The 20,141-nt window shown below is 43.3% G+C and overlaps 1 protein-coding gene and 1 pseudogene across 1 annotated transcript in view; both read right to left on the bottom strand.

Moving 5' to 3' along the window:
- LOC129829724 (arf-GAP with GTPase, ANK repeat and PH domain-containing protein 2-like) overlaps positions 1–15,616 on the bottom strand; it is a 47,121-nt gene extending 31,505 nt beyond the window's left edge. The window contains exon 1 of the mRNA XM_055891602.1: positions 15,265–15,616. Coding sequence (XP_055747577.1) covers positions 15,265–15,427 — 163 coding nt within the window. The 5' untranslated portion in view covers positions 15,428–15,616. The remainder of the gene's footprint in view (positions 1–15,264) is intronic.
- LOC129829725 (fibroin heavy chain-like) lies at positions 5,678–7,933 on the bottom strand (annotated as a pseudogene).
- Positions 15,617–20,141: the final 4,525 nt, after the last annotated feature.

Consider the following 20,141-nt stretch of genomic DNA (forward strand, 5'->3'; position numbering starts at 1 on the left):
GAGTATCTGTACTTGTTGGGCAGAACCCATGGGTGCTGCTCTCTGAATGTGAAGCTGGACTGTTGCAGTCTTCCTCCTACACTGAGTAGTTCGTGTTCGTCCAGGAACGGTTTCAGTTCTCTGATTTTACAGTCATTGTTTAGGCTTTTTCCTGCCTTCAGTAGTTTGATCTCCTGTCCAAAACTCTGTTGTTGTGTTACCTTAATCCAGTACTTTTCTGCATCGAACAGTTCGTCAGCAGTCAGTTCACCTTGTATCTTTATGGTTGTACGAGCATTGGCTATGAATCTCTTTATCCAGGCGGTGACTCTGAACACTCTTTTCAGTTTGCTGTACCTTTCAAGCTCCAACACAGGTTCAGTAATGTCTGTGCAGTTTGCTGCTAGTTGTACAGTAACCTGGCAGCTGGACTTGAGTTCTATATTCACCTCTTCCGGAACCTTGTTATCATCAGTCTCTTCGGACTGATTGGGTGATATCAGAATTCTGGGTCCATTCCACCATAGCTCGCTCTGTGTCAAGTTTCGAACAGTTTGTCCTCTTGTAGGGAGGTCAGCTGGATTAGTTTTCCCTTCAATATGTGACCATGACTCTGGATTGGTCAAGGACTGGATCTCCGTCACTCTGTTCGCAACAAACTGTTTCCATTTCTGAGCTGAGCTGCAAATCCAATGCAGCACGATCATCGAGTCTGTCCACATTTGGATCTGTTTTTCTTCCAATTTCAGTGTGGTCATCAAGTTGTTTGCGAGTCTCGCTCCAATCACAGCTCCCATGAGCTCCAGGCGTGGCAGCGTCATTTTCTTGAGTGGGGCTACCCTGGACTTGGATGCGACTAGACTTGTTGTTTCCCTGTCTTGTGATTCACCTTGCAAGTAAGCTACTGCACTGTAAGCCCTTTCACTTGCATCACAGAACACGTGTAGTTTCAGAGTGTGGCTATTCTGTGGCCGCATGTCTGTTCTGTACCACCTTGGTATGGTGAGCTGGTGTAACTGGGGTAGTTCTGAACACCACTGTTGCCATTCTCGTGTCAGATCAGGTGGTAATTCTTCGTCCCAGCTGAGTCCCCTCTCCCACATTTCCTGGAACATGCACTTGATCCTGATGGTGAAGGATGTCAGGAAACCAAGAGGGTCGAAGATACGTGCAGACGACTGTAGAACACTTCTCTTTGTGTTTTCCTGTTGCTTTAGAATGCTCAGTAGCGGCCTGAGATCAAACACAAAGTCAACCGTTTCCGGTCTCCATACTAAACCTAAAACCTTCAGCACTAATCCTTGTGTTTCTAGCGTCAACGGGTGGTCAGTTGTCGTACTCTCCTCCCATTTTGTTTTCAATTCAGGAGAGTTGGTCATCCACTTGCAGAGGTCCATGCCTGCAATCGACAGCATTCGCTTTGCAGTTGTTGTCACAAGGTAAGCCTCTTCAACATTGCGTGAACTTGCAATGAAATCATCTACATAGAGTGACTCTCTCAGTATCTCTACAACTTCTGGTTGTTCTGTTTCATATTGTTTCAGGTGCTTCCTGATTGTAGCTGCCAGCAGAAATGGACTTGGGGAAGCTCCAAATACCACTCTTTTCATCCTCAGCACACGCAGCTCCTCTTCATTTTCTCCCCTTGGTGGGCCTGTGAGCCATAGAAATCTCACGGCGTCTCTGTCTCTCTCTGCTAGGGATATCTGCAGGAAAGCTTTCTTGATGTCTGCCATGAATGCGATCTCATGTAGTCTGAACTTTATCAGAACTCTGAGCAGATTCGGATTCAGGTTCGGTCCTGTGAGTAGACAGTCATTGAGGGATGGACAGCCATCTTCATGGGACGAGGCATCAAACACCACTCTCAGTTTTGTTGTCACCTTATCTTCTCGGAGTACTGCATGGTGAGGTAAGTAGTATTTTACGTTGTCTGCACTTGATGCGTTGTCCTTGGGCACGTCCTCTGCCATATCCTGTTGTAAGTAGTCCTCTACTACTTCATTGTATCTGCTGTACAACGTCACATCCTTCTTCAGTCTTTTCTTCAGACACTCAAACCGTTTCTTGGCGATTCTATAGTTGTCTTTGAGTTCTGGAATTTCTCGTTTCCATGGCAACTCCACGTGGTATCGACCATCTTTGAAGGTGGTTGTTTCCTCGAACCTCTGTAGAGCCTCGGTTTCCTCTGGGTTCTGTGTTTTCTCGCTTATAATACCCAGAGACTCAAGCTCCCAGAATGCATGCAGTTGTTTGGATACTAGTGTGTCTTCATCAAGTGGGATGAACATGCAAGTTGCCTCGGCGACACTTGACATGAACACGGGTCCCTGCACCGACCATCCAAAGGTGCTCTCTAAAGCAACCAGCGTCTCCGTCAGTCGCTCCACTCTGCCTGATACTATCTGCCAGTAGTAGTCTGCTCCTATCAGGACAGAGAGTTCAGGATCATTGTCATCTCCTGGAGAGTCTGCGAGCTGCAGTCCCTTTCTATTGAGCTCATGTCGAATCTGTTCACCAGGAATCTTCATCACAGCTGTGCACACTTGTGGGGTTTCAATTGCCTCTATCTCTATTCTCTGCTGTTTGTCCCAGACATTCTCCAAGATGACTTTCACTGTGTTGCATTGGGACGTTGCTGGGGCAGAGGAGCCAAACGTGTGAAGAGTGAGTGCCTCTTGTCTGATTACTGGTAGCTTCAAGCCCTTCACAAGGTTTTCATGTATGAAGCTTCTCTGACTGCCTCCATCTAGTAAGCAACGAGCTATCTTCCTGCCTGATGGGCCTTCTACCCATGCCTTTGCCGTTTGTAGCAACACAGTGTTCTGTCCATCTGGTTTCATCTTCACTGAATGGGGAATAACTGAGGAAACAACAGCATCTACAAAAACAGTAGGGGGTTGCACCTCACTCCTCTTACCGGTACACACAGCAATGTGATGTCTGCTTCCACATGTTGCACATGACACATCTTTGACTTTACAGAATTTTGCTATGTGTCTCTGTCCTAAACATACAAAGCATCTTCCCATTTTCTTTAGTTTCTCTTTGCGTGTAGCAATATTGTGGTCAGGGCAGTTTTCTGATTTGTGGTCTGCACTGTCACAGAATAGACAGTTTTGTTCCTTCTGGCTGGCTGTATGCAGTGCTGCAGCAGAGGGCATGTTGGGTCTTTTTGTTTTCATTTCATTGGAGAAGCATGACTTGTTCCATGGTTTGCTCTCTTTCTGTTGGTTGCATGATCTTGTCATTTGTAGCGCTCTCTCCCTGCTCTGAACCTCCTTCTGTAGGAAACTGACAATCTCAGACACTTTCCATTCATCATCTACTCCCCTCTGACGACTATAGTCAAGAGCTATGTCCTCTGGAATCATCTGCAGTAAGATTGGGCATAGTAGGCTTCCATAGGTTTGACACTACACCCAGTGATTCCAGGCTCCTAATCTGAATTTCACATTCATCATATAGCTGCCTCAATGCATTTAGATCAGAGGATTTCTTCACAGGGGTGAGATTCATCAGCTTTGACATATGAGCACTAATCACAAGATCTTTCCTTCCAAATCTGCTCTTGAGTAGAGCGATTGCATCGTCATAGTTACTGTCTGTTAACATCAGTCCTGCTACTGCCTTTGCAGCTGGTCCAGTGAGATATGTTTTCAGATAGGTAAACTTCTCTTTATTACACAGAGAATCATTGTTGTGAATAGCAGTCTCATACTGGCTCCAAAACTCCTGCCACATACTGACATCTCCATAGAATTTCTCAATAATCAACTTTGGTAGCCTTACTGATTGTCTCTGTGATCTGTTGGAGTTAGCGTCACTCACCCGTGCTGCTAGTGGATTGAGATCCTGGTTTTTCTTTATCACTCATTGTGCACGGCTCTTCAGCATGATAACGCGCTCTTTGTAATCCTCCGTGCATGCAATCTCTGCCTCCAATCCGTCCAATGGCGTTAACTGTTCAATTCCACGATCAAGTTCAAACAAACTGTTCTCCTTAGCTAACAGCAATTCCAACAATGTACTCAAGTGATCGGTATCCGGATTTGACTGGGTTATTTCCACGTCAATCTGATTCAAAATCCTTGTTGTGGCACCTCGAATGGTACCCCGCTTTCGTCTCATTCTTTCGGTTTCATGCCGACGTTCCTCCTCAGCCATTTCAGCCGCTTCTTCGTCGCAGCTCATATCCCGGGTTTCGGCACCAAAATATAGAATAACTATCTTCAAAGTAATGACTCGGGACGTCGGGTTTGATATGAAAGCTTCTTTTAGTAATAATTCTTGATCACGTTACATTTAACAACTTTAGATTCTACAGAGCAATGCAAATAAGATGCTAGCGCAAAGGAGCCAAATAATCACCTGTTAATTGCCCTTAACTAGCGCGTTCACTCTCTACCTCCTTTCGCAAGGCATTCTGGAACTTGCAGTCAAAAGCGTAATTCAATACTAACCAATACAATTACATATGTAAATAACTAAAGAAATATCTTTAGATACAGCTCAATGAATTAACTTAAACATTAACTCTGTAACACATTAAAGTTACAACATATATCAAATGTATGTGAGGCTCTCAGAATGTTTCATTCTTTCCCTCCATTTCAAATGAATTCCTCTACATATGGATTAAATACTAGACTAGACTAGAATAAAATGAATGCTCGTTTGATTTCTTCTTGACTTTTTTGTTACATGGTGACTGAGAAAACTGCAAACAGACAGTGGGTCTATATCTTTAAGTAACCTATTTCAACCCAGAGCAGTATAAGAAGTGAGGTTGTGTGTGTTTCCGTGCGTGTGTGCATATGTATGTGTGTGTTTCCGTGCGTGTGTGCATATGTATGTGTGTGTTTCCGTGCGTGTGTGCATATGTATGTGTGTGTTTCCGTGCGTGTGTGCATATGTATGTGTGTGTTTCCGTGCGTGTGTGCATATGTATGTGTGTGTTTCCGTGCGTGTGTGCATATGTATGTGTGTGTTTCCGTGCGTGTGTGCATATGTATGTGTGTGTTTCCGTGCGTGTGTGCATATGTATGTGTGTGTTTCCGTGCGTGTGTGCATATGTATGTGTGTGTTTCCGTGCGTGTGTGCATATGTATGTGTGTGTTTCCGTGCGTGTGTGCATATGTATGTGTGTGTTTCCGTGCGTGTGTGCATATGTATGTGTGTGTTTCCGTGCGTGTGTGCATATGTATGTGTGTGTTTCCGTGCGTGTGTGCATATGTATGTGTGTGTTTCCGTGCGTGTGTGCATATGTATGTGTGTGTTTCCGTGCGTGTGTGCATATGTATGTGTGTGTTTCCGTGCGTGTGTGCATATGTATGTGTGTGTTTCCGTGCGTGTGTGCATATGTATGTGTGTGTTTCCGTGCGTGTGTGCATATGTATGTGTGTGTTTCCGTGCGTGTGTGCATATGTATGTGTGAGTTTACGTGCGTGTGTGCATATGTATGTGTGTGTTTCCGTGCGTGTGTGCATATGTATGTGTGTGTTTCCGTGCGTGTGTGCATATGTATGTGTGTGTTTCCGTGCGTGTGTGCATATGTATGTGTGTGTTTCCGTGCGTGTGTGCATATGTATGTGTGTGTTTACGTGTGTGTGTTTCCGTGCGTGTGTGCATATGTATGTGTGTGTGTGTGTGTGTGTGTGTTTCTTTCCGTGCATGTGTGTGTGTGTGTGTGTTGTACTGTACCTTCCTCCTCACTGGACTGTCTGTGTATATTTCAGACAGGGGGATGTGTTGCTGTGTTAGAGGAAGTGGTAGCTGAGACAGCGACTGGTAAAGATCCCACTGTTGAACTTGAGAATCTTACGATCTTGAGCAGAGCCCTTTTGTCCCTGCTGATTGTGGAGACCAGGCTGTATCTGGATGTTCTCTCTGCCCACACAGAAGTCCTCTGCCTGGCTTTAAGGGTCAGTGTTATCCAAGGTACAGCTGTTGCCTCTGCATGGGGGCTTGGGGACCAGGGTGACAGGACCAAGTAGAGAAGCAGAATTTATCTTCACTCTCCATACAGGGGTCGCCTACTGTGTACCAGCTTCATCAGTCACTCTTTCTCCCTTCCCTGCTCTAACCCCAGCTTCATCAGTCACTCTTTCTCTCTTCCCTGCTCTGTCCCCAGCTTCATCAGTCACTCTTTCTCCCTTCCCTGCTCTGTCCCCAGCTTCATCCGTCACTCTTTCTCCCTTCCCTGCTCTGTCCCCAGCTTCATCAGTCACTCTTTCTCTCTTCCCTGCTCTGTCCCCAGCTTCATCAGTCACTCTTTCTCCCTTCCCTGCTCTGTCCCCAGCTTCATCAGTCACTCTTTCTCCCTTCCCTGCTCTGTCCCCAGCTTCATCAGTCACTCTTTCTCTCTTCCCTGCTCTATCCCCAGCTTCATCAGTCACTCTTTCTCCCTTCCCTGCTCTGTCCCCAGCTTCATCAGTCACTCTTTCTCCCTTCCCTGCTCTGTCCCCAGCTTCATCAGTCACTCTTTCTCTCTTCCCTGCTCTGTCCCCAGCTTCATCAGTCACTCTTTCTCCCTTCCCTGCTCTGTCCCCAGCTTCATCAGTCCCTCTTTCTCCCTTCCCTGCTCTGTCCCCAGCTTCATCAGTCACTCTTTCTCCCTTCCCTGCTCTGTCCCCAGCTTCATCAGTCACTCTTTCTCCCTTCCCTACTCTGTCCCCAGCTTCATCAGTCACTCTTTCTCTCTTCCCTGCTCCATCCCCAGCTTCATCAGTCACTCTTTCTCTCCTCCCTGCTCCGTCCCCAGCTTCATCAGTCACTCTTTCTCTCTTCCCTGCTCTGTCCCCAGTTTCATCCCTACCTCCCTGACCCTAAGATCTGGCCCGACCCTCACCACTCTCAGCCCAGGAGGCCCGACTGGAACCAGGGGAACAGGTTGGGATTCTGCTGTCTCTGCAGTCCAGGGTCTGGGCTGGTGTGGGGCTTCACTTGGCCTCCTTGACATCCCTTGGCTCCCGGCGGCTGGTCACCGGGCTGGCCAACAGGATGTGTGTATTCAGCAGGGATTCCGGACCCTGACCAGGCGTGGGGGGATATTACAGGGATATTGCTCCTGGTCGGGGTGTGGTTGGGGTCGACTGCTACCACCACAGGTGTCCAGCTCTGTGGTGTAGTTGTGCTGCATGTTATTACTTTTGAGGTGACTGTTGTTGTTTGGTTGTCCTCTTTCTCCCCTGCTGCATACTTCTCCACACAGTAACATTTCAGTCTTCACATTGTCAACAGTGGAGGAGATAATGACATTGTCACCGTCTTATAATTTGCCACTTTCTTTGGGAAGAACATCTGCACACAAGGTGCCTTGTCTCTCAAGGGTGATTTCCTCTCCTCTAGTTTGAGTTCACTACCTTTCCCACCCTCCAGGACAGAAACATCTTCCTGGTTCTCCTGTGTACTGAGGGTCTGTCCCTTCTCTGACCCATCCCCATCCCCAGGCTCTCTCCCCTGGGTGATTGACCTGGCCTGCTCCCCTCCATGCACTTCCACAGCCTCAACCAGGGTGAGGGAGATGAGGTAGGTGGTGCCCTGTTGCAGTGTGTCAGCTCGGCTCATGTGATCAGGCTCCAGTAGACACACCGTAGACAGATACATTCAGAAAGAGCTGACACTGGATGGATGGATGACTGACAAGCTTTGAAATCGTAATCCTCAAAAGAATATGACAGCAGGTGGGAGCAAACTTAGAGAACAGGTGAGAGAGAGAGAGGGAGCTGAAGAGAGAGAGAGAGAGAGAGCTGAAGAGAGAGAGAGAGGGGGAGCTGAAGAGAGAGAGAGAGGGAGCTGAAGAGAGAGAGAGCTGAAGAGAGAGAGACCTGAAGAGAGAGAGAGAGAGAGAGAGAGAGAGAGAGAGAGAGAGAGAGAGAGAGAGAGAGAGAGAGAGAGAGAGAGGGAGCTGAAGAGAGAGGGAGAGAGGGAGCTTAAGAGAGAGAGAGAGTTAGAGAGCTGAAGAGAGAGAGAGAGAGAGCGAGAGAGAGAGAGAGAGAGAGAGAGAGGGGGGAGCTGAAGAGAGAGGGAGAGAGAGAGAGAGAGAGGGAGCTGAAGAGAGAGAGAGAGAGAGAGAGAGAGAGAGAGAGAGAGAGAGAGAGAGAGAGAGAGAGAGAGAGAGAGAGAGAGAGAGGGAGAGAGAGGGAGAGAGGGAGCTGAAGAGAGAGAGGAAGAGAGCTGAAGAGAGAGAGAGAGGGAGCTGAAGAGAGAGAGAGAGGGAGCTGAAGAGAGAGAGAGAGAGGGGGAGCTGAAGAGAGAGAGAGAGGGAGAGGAGCTGAAGAGAGAGAGAGAGAGGGAGAGAGAGCTGAAGAGAGAGAGAGAGAGAGAGAGAGAGAGAGAGAGAGAGAGAGAGAGAGAGAGAGAGAGAGAGAGAGAGAGAGAGAGAGAGGGAGAGGAGAGGAGAGGAGCTGAAGAGAGAGAGAGATGAAGAGAGAGAGACAGAGAGGGAGAGGAGCTGAAGAGAGAGAGGGGGAGGAGCAGAAGAGAGAGAGAGAGAGAGAGAGGGAGAGGAGCTGAAGAGAGAGAGAGAGAGAGAGAGCTGAAGAGAGAGAGAGGGGGAGCTGAAGAGAGAGAGAGAGAGGGAGAGAGGGAGCTGAAGAGAGAAAGAGGGAGCTGAAGAGAGAGAGAGGGAGCTGAAGAGAGATAGAGAGAGAGAGAGGGAGAGAGAGAGAGAGAGAAAGGGAGCTGAAGAGAGAGAGAGAGAAAGGGAGCTGAAGAGAGAGGGAGAGAGAGAGAGAGAGAGAGAGAGAGAGAGAGAGAGAGAGAGGGGAGAGAGTGAGGGAGCTGAAGAGAGAGGGAGAGAGCTGAAGAGAGAGAGAGGGGAGAGAGCGAGGGAGCTGTAGAGAGAGAGAGAGAGAGGGAGCTGAAGAGAGAGAGAGAGAGAGAGAGAGAGAGAGAGAGAGAGAGAGAGAGAGAGGGAGCTGAAGAGAGAGAGAGAGAGTACCTGAAGAGAGAGAGAGAGAGAGAGAGAGAGAGGGGGAGAGGGAGCTGAAGAGAGAGAGAGAGAGAGAGGGAGCTGAAGAGAGAGAGAGAGAGAGGGAGCTGAAGAGAGAGAGAGAGAGGGAGAGAGAGCTGAAGAGAGAACAAGTGAGAGAGAGAGAGAGAGAGCTGAAGTATCTCCTCAAGGGATTAGAACAAAACTGCTAAAATGTATTTATTCCTTTACTTCACTCCCCTCTTCTCCCTCTTCATTGCTTTTAGATTTAGGATTCCAGTTCCATTATCAGTGTTTCAATTAAACTTCCATTCATTTTGTTGCAATGTACAAAAATACCATCTTCTGCCACAAATATCAAAAGAGACTGAAATCCATTCAGTAGCGTTCCAGTTGTGTTAAAATATCCTGCAGTAAAAACATCTGGATTAAAGTGAGTATATAAATCAAACTGTATAATATGGTTTCAATTATTAACTTGATTTTATTTGTGTTGTGTTGCCGCTCCCCCATCTCAAATAGTGTTCTACTTCCTGTCAACTTCCTGTCCCATATTCTATGCAAAACGCAAATCAGAAGGAAAAAAATCCCATTTCACTGAAACTGTCGATCAAGAGTGTCAGGAAAATCTGAAGGATACTGAAGGATTCAATACTCCCATGTTGGAAAAAAAACCTTTGTACGGTATCAGAAAATATCCTCACAGAGTGCAGTTCAGACTATGGGTAATCCTCTTCAGCCATGTGTTCTGACAGCAACCTCTACTCAGAGAAAGGTCTGAGTGAGAGACAGACGGGACAGTGATTAGGTTTGATGTGGATCAGGATGAAAAAGCCACTAGGATCCAATCGCAGGCAGAGATCTGGAGATGCATGACCGAGTCACAGCGCCCGGCCACCATCACGCCTCTTTCCGTCAGTTCCTGTGTCCTTCAATCGTGTCAGGCATTGTGCATGTCAATAGAGCCACCGGTCTGTGAGGCTGAGCCAAGCCTCTGCAATGAACACTGAACATCTTTGGCTCTGAATGTTTGTGCTATACAGACAACAGGTACGACATGAGTACAAAACCCAGTCGCACAGCTGGTACCTGAGAGTATGGATACGGAGAGAGAATCTTCTCAAGCCCTCCTCTAGATCCCCTTCTTGTGTGAGTGCCAAACCAAACAGAGAAGGAAAACCCTGTTTCTCTTCTTCCCCACCCCCCCTCTCTCTTTTTACCTCTCTGCCTCTCAGCCTGCAGACTGCGCACTGTCCCAGCTCTTCCTTGCTCCTCCCCCCCTCATCACCCTCTCTCTCGCTCTTGCTCTCACGCTCTCTCCTTGTTGTAAAGAGGGAGGTGATGAGGTGTAGAGGAAAGGACTATTAAATCTGTAAACCATATTATGTCATAATGAACCCATGTATTTGTAATGAATACAATGGGAGACAGAGAGCTGGTTTCAATTGCAAGGCGCAGCAGGTGTTTATTTGTAAAGGACCACAGGAGGAGGCAGGTAGCTGGGTCCAGGGGCAGGCAGAAGGTCATACACTGGGCATCCAAATAGGCAACAGTACAGGCAGGGAAAAGGCTAGTACCGTAGTCCGGGAGATCAGGCAAGATGTTGATGACAGGAAATCCGATAGGCAAAAGTACAGGCAGGGAATAGTCAAAAAGGCGCTGATAGTGAGGACGGCCAAAATCTATGATACACAGGAGGACTAATATGGAAATAAACAGTGCTCTGAATAGAATGTGTACAAAAACAAACAATACCTCACAATGACAGCGTGCAAAGAAATGAACTAAATTGTGTGTGTAAATAACATACAGGTATGTGAACAGGTGATCAGAATTCAGGTGATTGGGATCTGGAGCGTGAGCTCCGTTCAGGGGATCTATGTGTTTGAGAGTGTGAGCTGGAAAAAGGGCTGGAGTGTGAGCTCCGTTCAGGGGATCTATGTGTTTGAGAGTGTGAGCTGGAAAAAGGGCTGAAAAGTAACACATTTCATATTTTTTCTACACACATTTTATGGGTTTCCTTTGTAAAAACCTGTTGTCTACGAACAGTTTTGTGAGGGTTGTATATGTTTAGAATCTTCACATACACTAGACATCTCAGTCTCATGACATCTCTAGACATCTCAGACCACATGGAATAGAAAATATTCTGACAGCGTTTCAGCTACAGGGGGGAAACGCAACCAAGAAACAACATGACTACAGTCTCAAACACAGAGGAAGTGAATTAATGCGACTAATGCAACATGTTATTTTTGGAGAGCAGGTCAATTTATGTGTAAACATCCTGCAGAACATCTAAAACAGGAACAACTGCCATGTGTCCATATAAAATCCTATTTTTTTGTGTTGAATTACTCACGTGCAAGAGATTTATGAATATTTCTGTTCTGTTTCTTGATTAATCTAATGAATCTGATATAGACGCCCACAGATTTGAGATGGAAGAATCCAGTTGCCCAAGGCAAGAAATATCAGAGATGTGTGCGCTCCCTCTCTCTCTTTTCTCTCTCGCTCTCTCTGTCTCTCACACACGTGCACACACACACATAGAAAGAAAGAGAGAGAGTGAGAGAGATAGGGAGAGAGAGAGAGAGAGACAGAGAAAGAAAGAGAGAGAGAGAGACAGAGAGAGAGAGAGCGAGTCAGATGGACACTGACAGAGGGCAGTGTTCAGGCTGTGATTGTTCATATTATTTCATCTTTGCTGTGAACCACCCCTGGTCCTCTTTAATTAGTTTTCTCTACAGATATCTCCCACCCTCCCACTCTCTTGGCATGCTGCAGTGAACAGAGCTGATGTATGTGACAGATCCCAATTCAAATGGCTTCATTCTGCACTCTGGAGCATCACTTCTTCTCCCCACTCTTTCGACTCACTAGCATTCCATTCCTAACAGAAACGCCCCTCTTTCCACCAGTGTACTCCACACTATGTAAACATCCCAAATGGTATCCATCTGAGATGGACATTCTTTGATCATGGCTGCTATTAAACTTTTGAATTACAGAGCCTTCAGAAAGTATATCCTTTGACTCATTTCACATTTTGTTGTGTTACTGCCTGAATTCAAAATGGATTAAATAAAAAAAAATCTCACCCATCTACACACAATTCCCCATAATGATGAAGTGAAAACATGTTTTTTGACATTTTTGCAAATGTATTGAAAATGAAATACAGAAATATCTAATTTACAGAAGTAATCACACCCCTGAGTCAATAGATGATAATCACCTTTGGCAGCGATTACAGCTATGAGTCTTTCTGGGTAAATCTATAAAAGCTTTGCACACCTGGATTTGCACATTATTCTTTAAATAATTCTTCAAGCTCTGTCAACTTGGTTGTTGATCACTGCCATTGCTAGACAGACATTTTCAAGTATTTCCATAGATTTTCAAGCCGATTTAAGTCAACATTGTATCTAAGCCACTCAGGAACATTCAATGTCGTCCTAGTAAGCAACTCCGGTGTATATTTGGCCTTGTGTTTTAGGTTATTGTCCTGCTGAAAGGTGAATTTGTCTCCCAGTGTCTGTTGGAAAGCAGATTGAACCAGGATTTCCTCTAGGACTTTGCCTGTTCTTAGCTCTATTCCGTTTATTTTTGTCAACAAAAAAACTCCTTGCAGATGACAAGCATAGCCCTAACATGATGCAGCCAATTCCAAGCTTGAAAATATGAAGAGTGGTACTCAGTGTTGTGTTGTGTTTGATTTGCTCCAAACGTAACACTCTGTATTCAGGACATGAAGTTAATTTCTTTACCACATTTCTTTTCCAGTTTTACTTTAGTTCCTTATTGCAAACAGGAGGCATGTTTTGGAATATTTTTATTCTGTACAGGCTTCCTTTTTTTCACTCTGTCATTTAGATTTGTATTGTGGAGTAACTACAATGTTGCTGATCCATCCTCAGTTTTCTCCTATCACAACCATTAAACTTTGTAACTGTTATAAAGTCACCATTGGCCTCATGGTGAAATCCCTGAGCGATTTCCTTCCTCTCCGGCAACTGAGCTAGGAAGGACACCTATGTCTTTGTAGTGACTGGGTGTGTTGATACACCATCCAAAGTGTAAACAACTTCACCATCCTCAAAGGGATATTCAATGTCTGCTTTTTTTTTTACCCATATACCAATATGTGCCCTTCTTTGCGAGGCATTGGAAAACCTCCCTGGTCTTTGTGGTTGAATTGGTGTTTGAGATTCACTGCTCGACTGAACGACCTTACAGATAATTGTATGTGTGAGGTACAGAGATGAAGTTGTAATTCTAAATCATGTTATTAAACACTATTATTGCACACAGAGTGAGTCCATGCAACTTATTATGTGACTTATTAAGCACATTTTAAATCCTGAATTTATTTAGGCTTGCCATAACAAGGGAGTTGAATACTTATTGACTCAAGACATTTCAGTTTTTTTTATTTACTTTGTAAAAAATTCAACAAACATAATTCTACTTTGACATTATGGGGTATTGTGTGTAGGCCAGAGACACAACATCTCAATTTAATACATTTTTATTTCAGGCTGTAACACAACAAAATGTGGAAAAAGTCAAGGGGTGTGAATACTTTCTGAAGGCACTATATGTAAAATAAATGTTTGAATGTATATTAGGCATATATCTCTAAGGCCATGCAGAGGTCTGGCAGATCATACAAATCTACTCAAAACGTGTCAACACATAGTCTGTGTCCCAAATGGCACCCTATTTCCTGTACATTTGCACTACTTTCGACCATAGCCCTTCACATTTTATTTTTTCCTCCAGGTCTTATCTTATTTGTGTAAATATTTACAGCATTTTGAGGGGGTGACACCTTTGGTTGGGGATGGGTGGGGGAGTGGTTGTGGAAGGGCCATAGAAAGAAATAGAAATACTAGAAGTGTCACGCCCTGAACATAGTAAGCTGTTTTTCTCTGTGTTGGTTGGGGCGTGATGGTGACTTGGGTGGGTTATCTAGGTGAATTTGTATGTCCATGGTGGCCTGATATGGTTCCCAATTAGAGGCAGCTGTTTATTGTTGTCTCTGATTGGGGATCATATTTAGGCAGCCATTTCCCTTTTGTGTTTGTGGGATCTTGTCTATGTTTAGTTGCATGTCTGCACTATTTGTATAGCGTTTTGTCTGTTGGTTTTGTTAAGTGTTCATTCATTTAAAGAGAATGTACGCATACCACGCTGCACCTTGGTCTCACTCTTATGACGAACGTGACAAGAAGGGACAAATGCTCCAGAGTGGTGCAGCAGTCTAAGGCAATGCATCTCGGTGCAAGAGGTGTCACTACAGTTCTTGGTTCGATTCCAGGCTGTATCACATCTGGTTGTGATTGGGAGTCCAATACGGCAGTGCACAATTGTCCCAGGGCTGTCTGGGTATGGCTGGGGTAGGCCGTCATTGTGAATAAGAATGTGTTCTTAACTGACTTGCCTAGTTAAATAATAATAAAATGTGCAGTATGAAGAAAATATGGTCCCATTTGGGACGCAGACACAGAGTAGTAAAGCACCAGTGGCTCTCAACTATTCGAGTAACTTTTGTCTCATCAGTCTAACAGGAGAGTGAATAGCTCTCCTTTATTAAATCATACATTCATGATCCACATAGCAATGGTTAACCAATTACTTTAACAAGTGAATGAGATTAAATTACAAAAACAGAGACTAACAATGAGAATGAGGATGAGAGTAATACATTGAGTCTCTGTGAAGTCAAGAAAATAACTAAACAACTGTGGGAGGGCGGATGAAGGAAGTGACGAAAGTGACATAATTCACATGCAAACTATGGTGCTGAGAAACTGTCCTGGTCTGAGAGGAAGTGGCTTTGAGAGCAACAGAAGAATAAGAAGAGTGGCAGACAGACAGGAAGTAGGCTAGAAGCCCAGAGTTCTGGGTTGAACAAACCTGCTGCCATGGCAATGACCACAGAGACAGGTTAGTTAGAAGTGTTGTCACTGAACTGATAGAGAGGATGTGTGGAAGAAAGAGTCCCCACCTCAGTCAAACACAGGAAGCTACAAGAGGTTGATCTTATCATGATCTGAAGTCAGTTGTTGTTTCTAATACACTCACAAGGGACAAACAAGCTGGACCACTAAGCAACTGTACTATAGTAGATGGGATAAAAAAGACCTCACATTGGCTAATCGAAAACAAGAGAGAGAATAGCTAGAAACGCATTTATAACATAAAACTGCATAAATCATGTGTGAATGCTATATGACAAGTTCAGTTCAGTAACACCATGGTATAGGTCACAGCAATTGAAAATGGAATATTCTAATTTGAAGTGAAACACAGCTTGCCCATGTTGTAATGAGAGGAGAGCTTACCTTGAATACTGTGGAGGTAAACCTTCAGGCCAGAGCGGAGCTGCTGATCACCAACCCTCTCAAACTGCTTAAACAGTTTGTTGATTGTGTTCTGAACGGATTCATGCCGTTTTACCTCTGCTCTTATGGCACTTGACTGAGACAATTTATTGCTGCTATTCATCTTGAAGTATGTAGATTGAAATAAACTAGGTAAATAATGCAGTTGCTTCAGCCCATTTGAACTCCTCTCTTTTTCATTCCACCACTGTTCATTCCGTTAAAATGCAAAAAAAAATATACTCCAAGAGAAAGTTACACTCAATAGTTTAGATCGCAGGACACCAGAGCTCTCATTGCAACGTTTTTCAATTTCCTCTGACGGCTTTGAAATCACTTCCTTATTTCAAACGATATTTTTTACTGTGTGGTTGCTTGCTTTTTGTTAAAGGAGAGTCTTCTGTGCACCAGGGCTAGCCTACACATTGTAAAGGTCCCTACGGCTGATTCAAAAATCACTCTATTTTCTCACCAATGTTTAGAATTTACATGATTATACAATTTCATGTATAATATGTACATAAACTGTTGGTGTTTATTGAGCTACATGTCTTAACAATAGGACTGCATTGTTGGTTAAGGGCTTGTAAGTAAGCATTTCACGGTAAGGTCTACAACTGTTGTATTCAGCGCATGTGACAAATAAAAATGTATTTGATTTGAAATGACATGAGAGCCTCTGTCCCTAGATGGTGAGGCTTGGATCTGAAATGGGGTGTCATGGCTCATAATGTCAATCACAGTGATGCATAGTAGGTTCATGTTTACATAACAATCATCCGCCTCCTCTCTCAATTCAATTTCATTCTAAGGGCTTTATTGGCATGTGAAACATTTTTACATTGCCAAAGCAAGTTAAATAGATAATAAGCAGAAGTGAAATAAACAATTAGAAATGAACAGTAAACATTACATAAAGTTTCAACAGAATAGAGACATTTCAAATGTTATATTATGGCTATGTACAGTGTTGTACGAAAGGGAAAATCTCTCTCTCTCTCTCTCACCCTTATTTCTCTGAACCATGTTGCATAATCCTTGTCAAGGCTTGTCAAAGTAGCCAACCTACTACATTGAATTATATTCTATTAAAAAATGATGACATTTGAAACATTTGAAACATTTTCTCTTTTAAATACTCTAAACACAGAGATAGTAGACTTGATGATTTTATGTCTTGTGAGTAAGTCATGACACCTCTCTCTTTTCACTTGTGTGCAGGGGCATCTTAAACGGATGCAAATACCACGAAACGGGGAGGGACCTACCTGAATTTGTCCAATAGAAACTCTTGTTTTAGTTGCAACTGTTTGGACAAGTTAGGAGGTTCGATTAATCTAGCCCGGGCGCCTGTGTAGGCGTGTTTCACAACAGCTGAAAGCTGATTGCATTCAATTTGGAACCGGGCTGCCTCCCGGGCATGAGCCAGGTGCCCTGTTCTATACAACAAAAGCGACGTAATTAAGCATGTGTAGTAATAAGTAGGATTCTGTGTTTTCACATGCGAAAGTAATTACTTTTGATGAAAATGCTTTATCTGCCTTCCCAATGAAACTAATTTGAAAATTCATATTTGAACTTATGGAAAAGAGATGTTGTATGTTTCTGGATGATGCACCATGTTGCCTTGTTTGAGAAAGGAGGGAAGATGGCAGACGCTGATCTTCTGTTCGAAACTGATGCTGGGTCGGGTGAAAATGAGAGTTGTCGTGAACAAGAAAGGAAACAAAATAAATAAAGTTGTGATGGAAACTAAGAATTAACTAGATAGAATACTTCATAGACGGAGTGAGGGTTTTGGATCAATGTTACCTGGGGGATCGGTTCAAAGTCATAAAGAGTGTCATGAAGGCATTGGGTGAGGTGGCTTCGGTGAGTCACACGAGCTGGTCTTATTATGAATTTTGTGTTGTCTGCGGAACAGAAGAAGCGTGCTTTGCCCCTCAAAAATTGTTTTGAATTGAAGGTTTTGTGTATGGATCTCCGAAGCAGGGCGCCTGTCAAGGGGGTTATTTCTGGGGTTGCAGATGATACACATGAGGAAGTATACTTCCAGGTAGCCTAGTGGCTAGAGCGTTGGACTAGTTACCGAAAGGTTGCAGCGTCAAATCCCTGAGCTGACAAGGTAAAAACCTGTCCTTCTTCCCCTGAACAAGGCAGTTAACCAACTGTTCCTGGGCTGTCATTGAAAATAAGAATTTGTTCTTAACTGACTTGTCTCGTAAAATCAAACATTACTGAGGTAAAGACAGTTTCAGGATGGATATTCGCCTGTAGTTTTCCTTAAGGCCACCAACAGCAGTTAGGGACTGTCAACATAGTGACAAATCAAATGTTTCAAATTACAATAGGTCTTTAACCATTACTCCTAAAATGTTAAAAACTGGTTGTAGCTAACCCGATGGCATAGACACGCATTGCACACACTTTTTTTTGTTGATGTACATCTCGCACTATTTTAAATTATTTACATTTTTGAATTTCAATAGCTCATTGGTCATGTGACCTAATGACTTCAAACAAGATTCAGAATGTCCACTCAGTGAGCCTACATATTGCACAGCCTTTAGTTTGTCCATTTTCATCACAAGATTTTACATACATTTTTCCAAATGTAAATTTGAAATTTGAGACCTGACTTCTAACAAGGTTCAGAATATCCACTGACTATGCCTTCATATCGCACACTCTGTCACGATCGTCTTGAGGATAATGAGTGGACCAAGGCGCAGCGTGTGGAAAAATACATCTCTTTTATTTGAGACGAGTGAAAAACAAAACAAACACTTAACAAAACAACCGTGAAGCTACAAACGTAAGTGCAATACAAAAGCTACAAATGTTCTACATAGACAATTACCCACAAAACCCAATGCCTATGGCTGCCTTAAATATGGCTCTCAATCAGAGACAATGAACCACAGCTGCCTCTAATTGAGAACCAATCTAGGCAGCCATAGACATACAAACACCTAGACAAGAGACTGACCCATTTAACATACAAACCCCTAGACAATCCAAAAACACATACATTCCCCATGTCACACCCTGACCTAACTAAAATAATAAAGAAAACAAAGAATACTAAGGCCAGGGCGTGACACACTAATGTTTGTCTACTTTAATCTCATGCAATTAGACTTAAATGTGTAAGCTTTGCAGGCCTTCATTTTACATGGGTGTTAAAAAAATTGAAGTTAACAAATGTTCCAGACTCGCAATAACTATCTTTCACATGGACACTGAAAAGATCCACAAATGGCTGTATGTGATATGGATCAAGGACAGGAGAGGTGTTCAAACAGAGGTGCTTAAAGGAAGGTGCTCAGGTAGGCCTCATGAAAAACAGTGTTTCATATGCTCTTTTTAATCACAGTAATAGGCAGGGATTTGTCAGTCAGAGTGAGCTTGATAACATGAAATAATAAGTCAAGAAGATCAAAAAGTAGATTGTTGTAAGGGTGTATTACGTCCTGTGCTGGCCCCATTGTCATATCCATTCTGGATTCTGACAGGTAAAATCATAGTTGAAAAATGCCTCTATGTGTGTGTATACTGTATGTGGGAATGTCTTATGTCCGTCCTACATGTAGTGTTGGTACATGGAATATTCCCCAACTGCATATATCATAAATTGCTATTGCAAATAGAAGTATTATGTTTAACAACTGACATTTTCAGATATTATTTTGACAAACACACTTTAACACACTTTGGTGCTTACAATTAATTCTCTATTGTCATAGATTTGGTGGGCACTGTCATCTGTGATCTTTGTGATATGACTTTCTTTAAGCACGTACTGGTGAAACTGTCACTTAATATGTATTTCTTAAAGTCTACAAACGCTCTACATTTATTCACTCTGTGATAGGGTTGAAGAGAATCTGAAATGTACATCAACCAGGGATAAAGAGAAAGTTAACACTGTGAAATGGTTCATACTTATTTGAAGTAAAGTGTCTGTTGACTTTTTGGAAAAGATTAAAGGTCTACAATTTTTGTTTAATTTGTCAATATTACATTTTTATTCATTGATTTACTGGCCACCATTACTGTGGTTACATGTTCAGTATATGTATTGACCGGCAAACCCACTGCAGCCTACCTCACTAGCCCATCCCTGCTTTGGACAATGAATAACATGACTCTCGTAATTTGCCATTTTCCTTTATGGTTGATATTAACGATGAAAGGTGATGTCTGTCTCTCTCCTATTGTGTACCACTGTTAAATAGTGTGGAAAAATAAAAAACAGGTAAAATAAGTACTTAGAACTACCAATTATTAGAGATAAATATTAAAGAAAAGGGCAAACACAACACTGGACTGAACCCACTAATTGTCAAACTAATATTAATGTGCAACAATATAGAAGACACTTGACTAGAGGTTATGCATTATGGGTGTATATCCACTGCACGCTTCTTAGGTTTGTAATTGACATGACCAAGGAGCTATTACAATGTAAAACTATGAAAATTGTACGTTACACTGCGTAGTTTTACAGTACACAAACAAGAGTGTGTAATATAGAAGGGTAGTCAGTGTACATTCTGCACCTTATTTGAAGTCAGTAGGTCACATGACCAAGGAGCTATTGAAATGTGTATTTTTTTTAAATTAATGTAAAATCTTGTGAGATGAAAATCGACGAACTAAAAGGTGTGCAATATGTAGGCCCACTGAGTGGACATTCTGAGCCTTAATTGAAGTCAGTAGGTCACATGACCAAGGAGCTATTGAAATTCAAATGTGAAAAAAGTTTGTACTTTGTACTAATTCAACTTGGAATACAAAATGCTGCTCACATTTCCACAGTTTTATTAGCTTTGGAA

Source organism: Salvelinus fontinalis, chromosome 31, assembly GCF_029448725.1.
Source record: "Salvelinus fontinalis isolate EN_2023a chromosome 31, ASM2944872v1, whole genome shotgun sequence".
Taxonomy (NCBI): Eukaryota; Metazoa; Chordata; class Actinopteri; order Salmoniformes; family Salmonidae; genus Salvelinus; species Salvelinus fontinalis.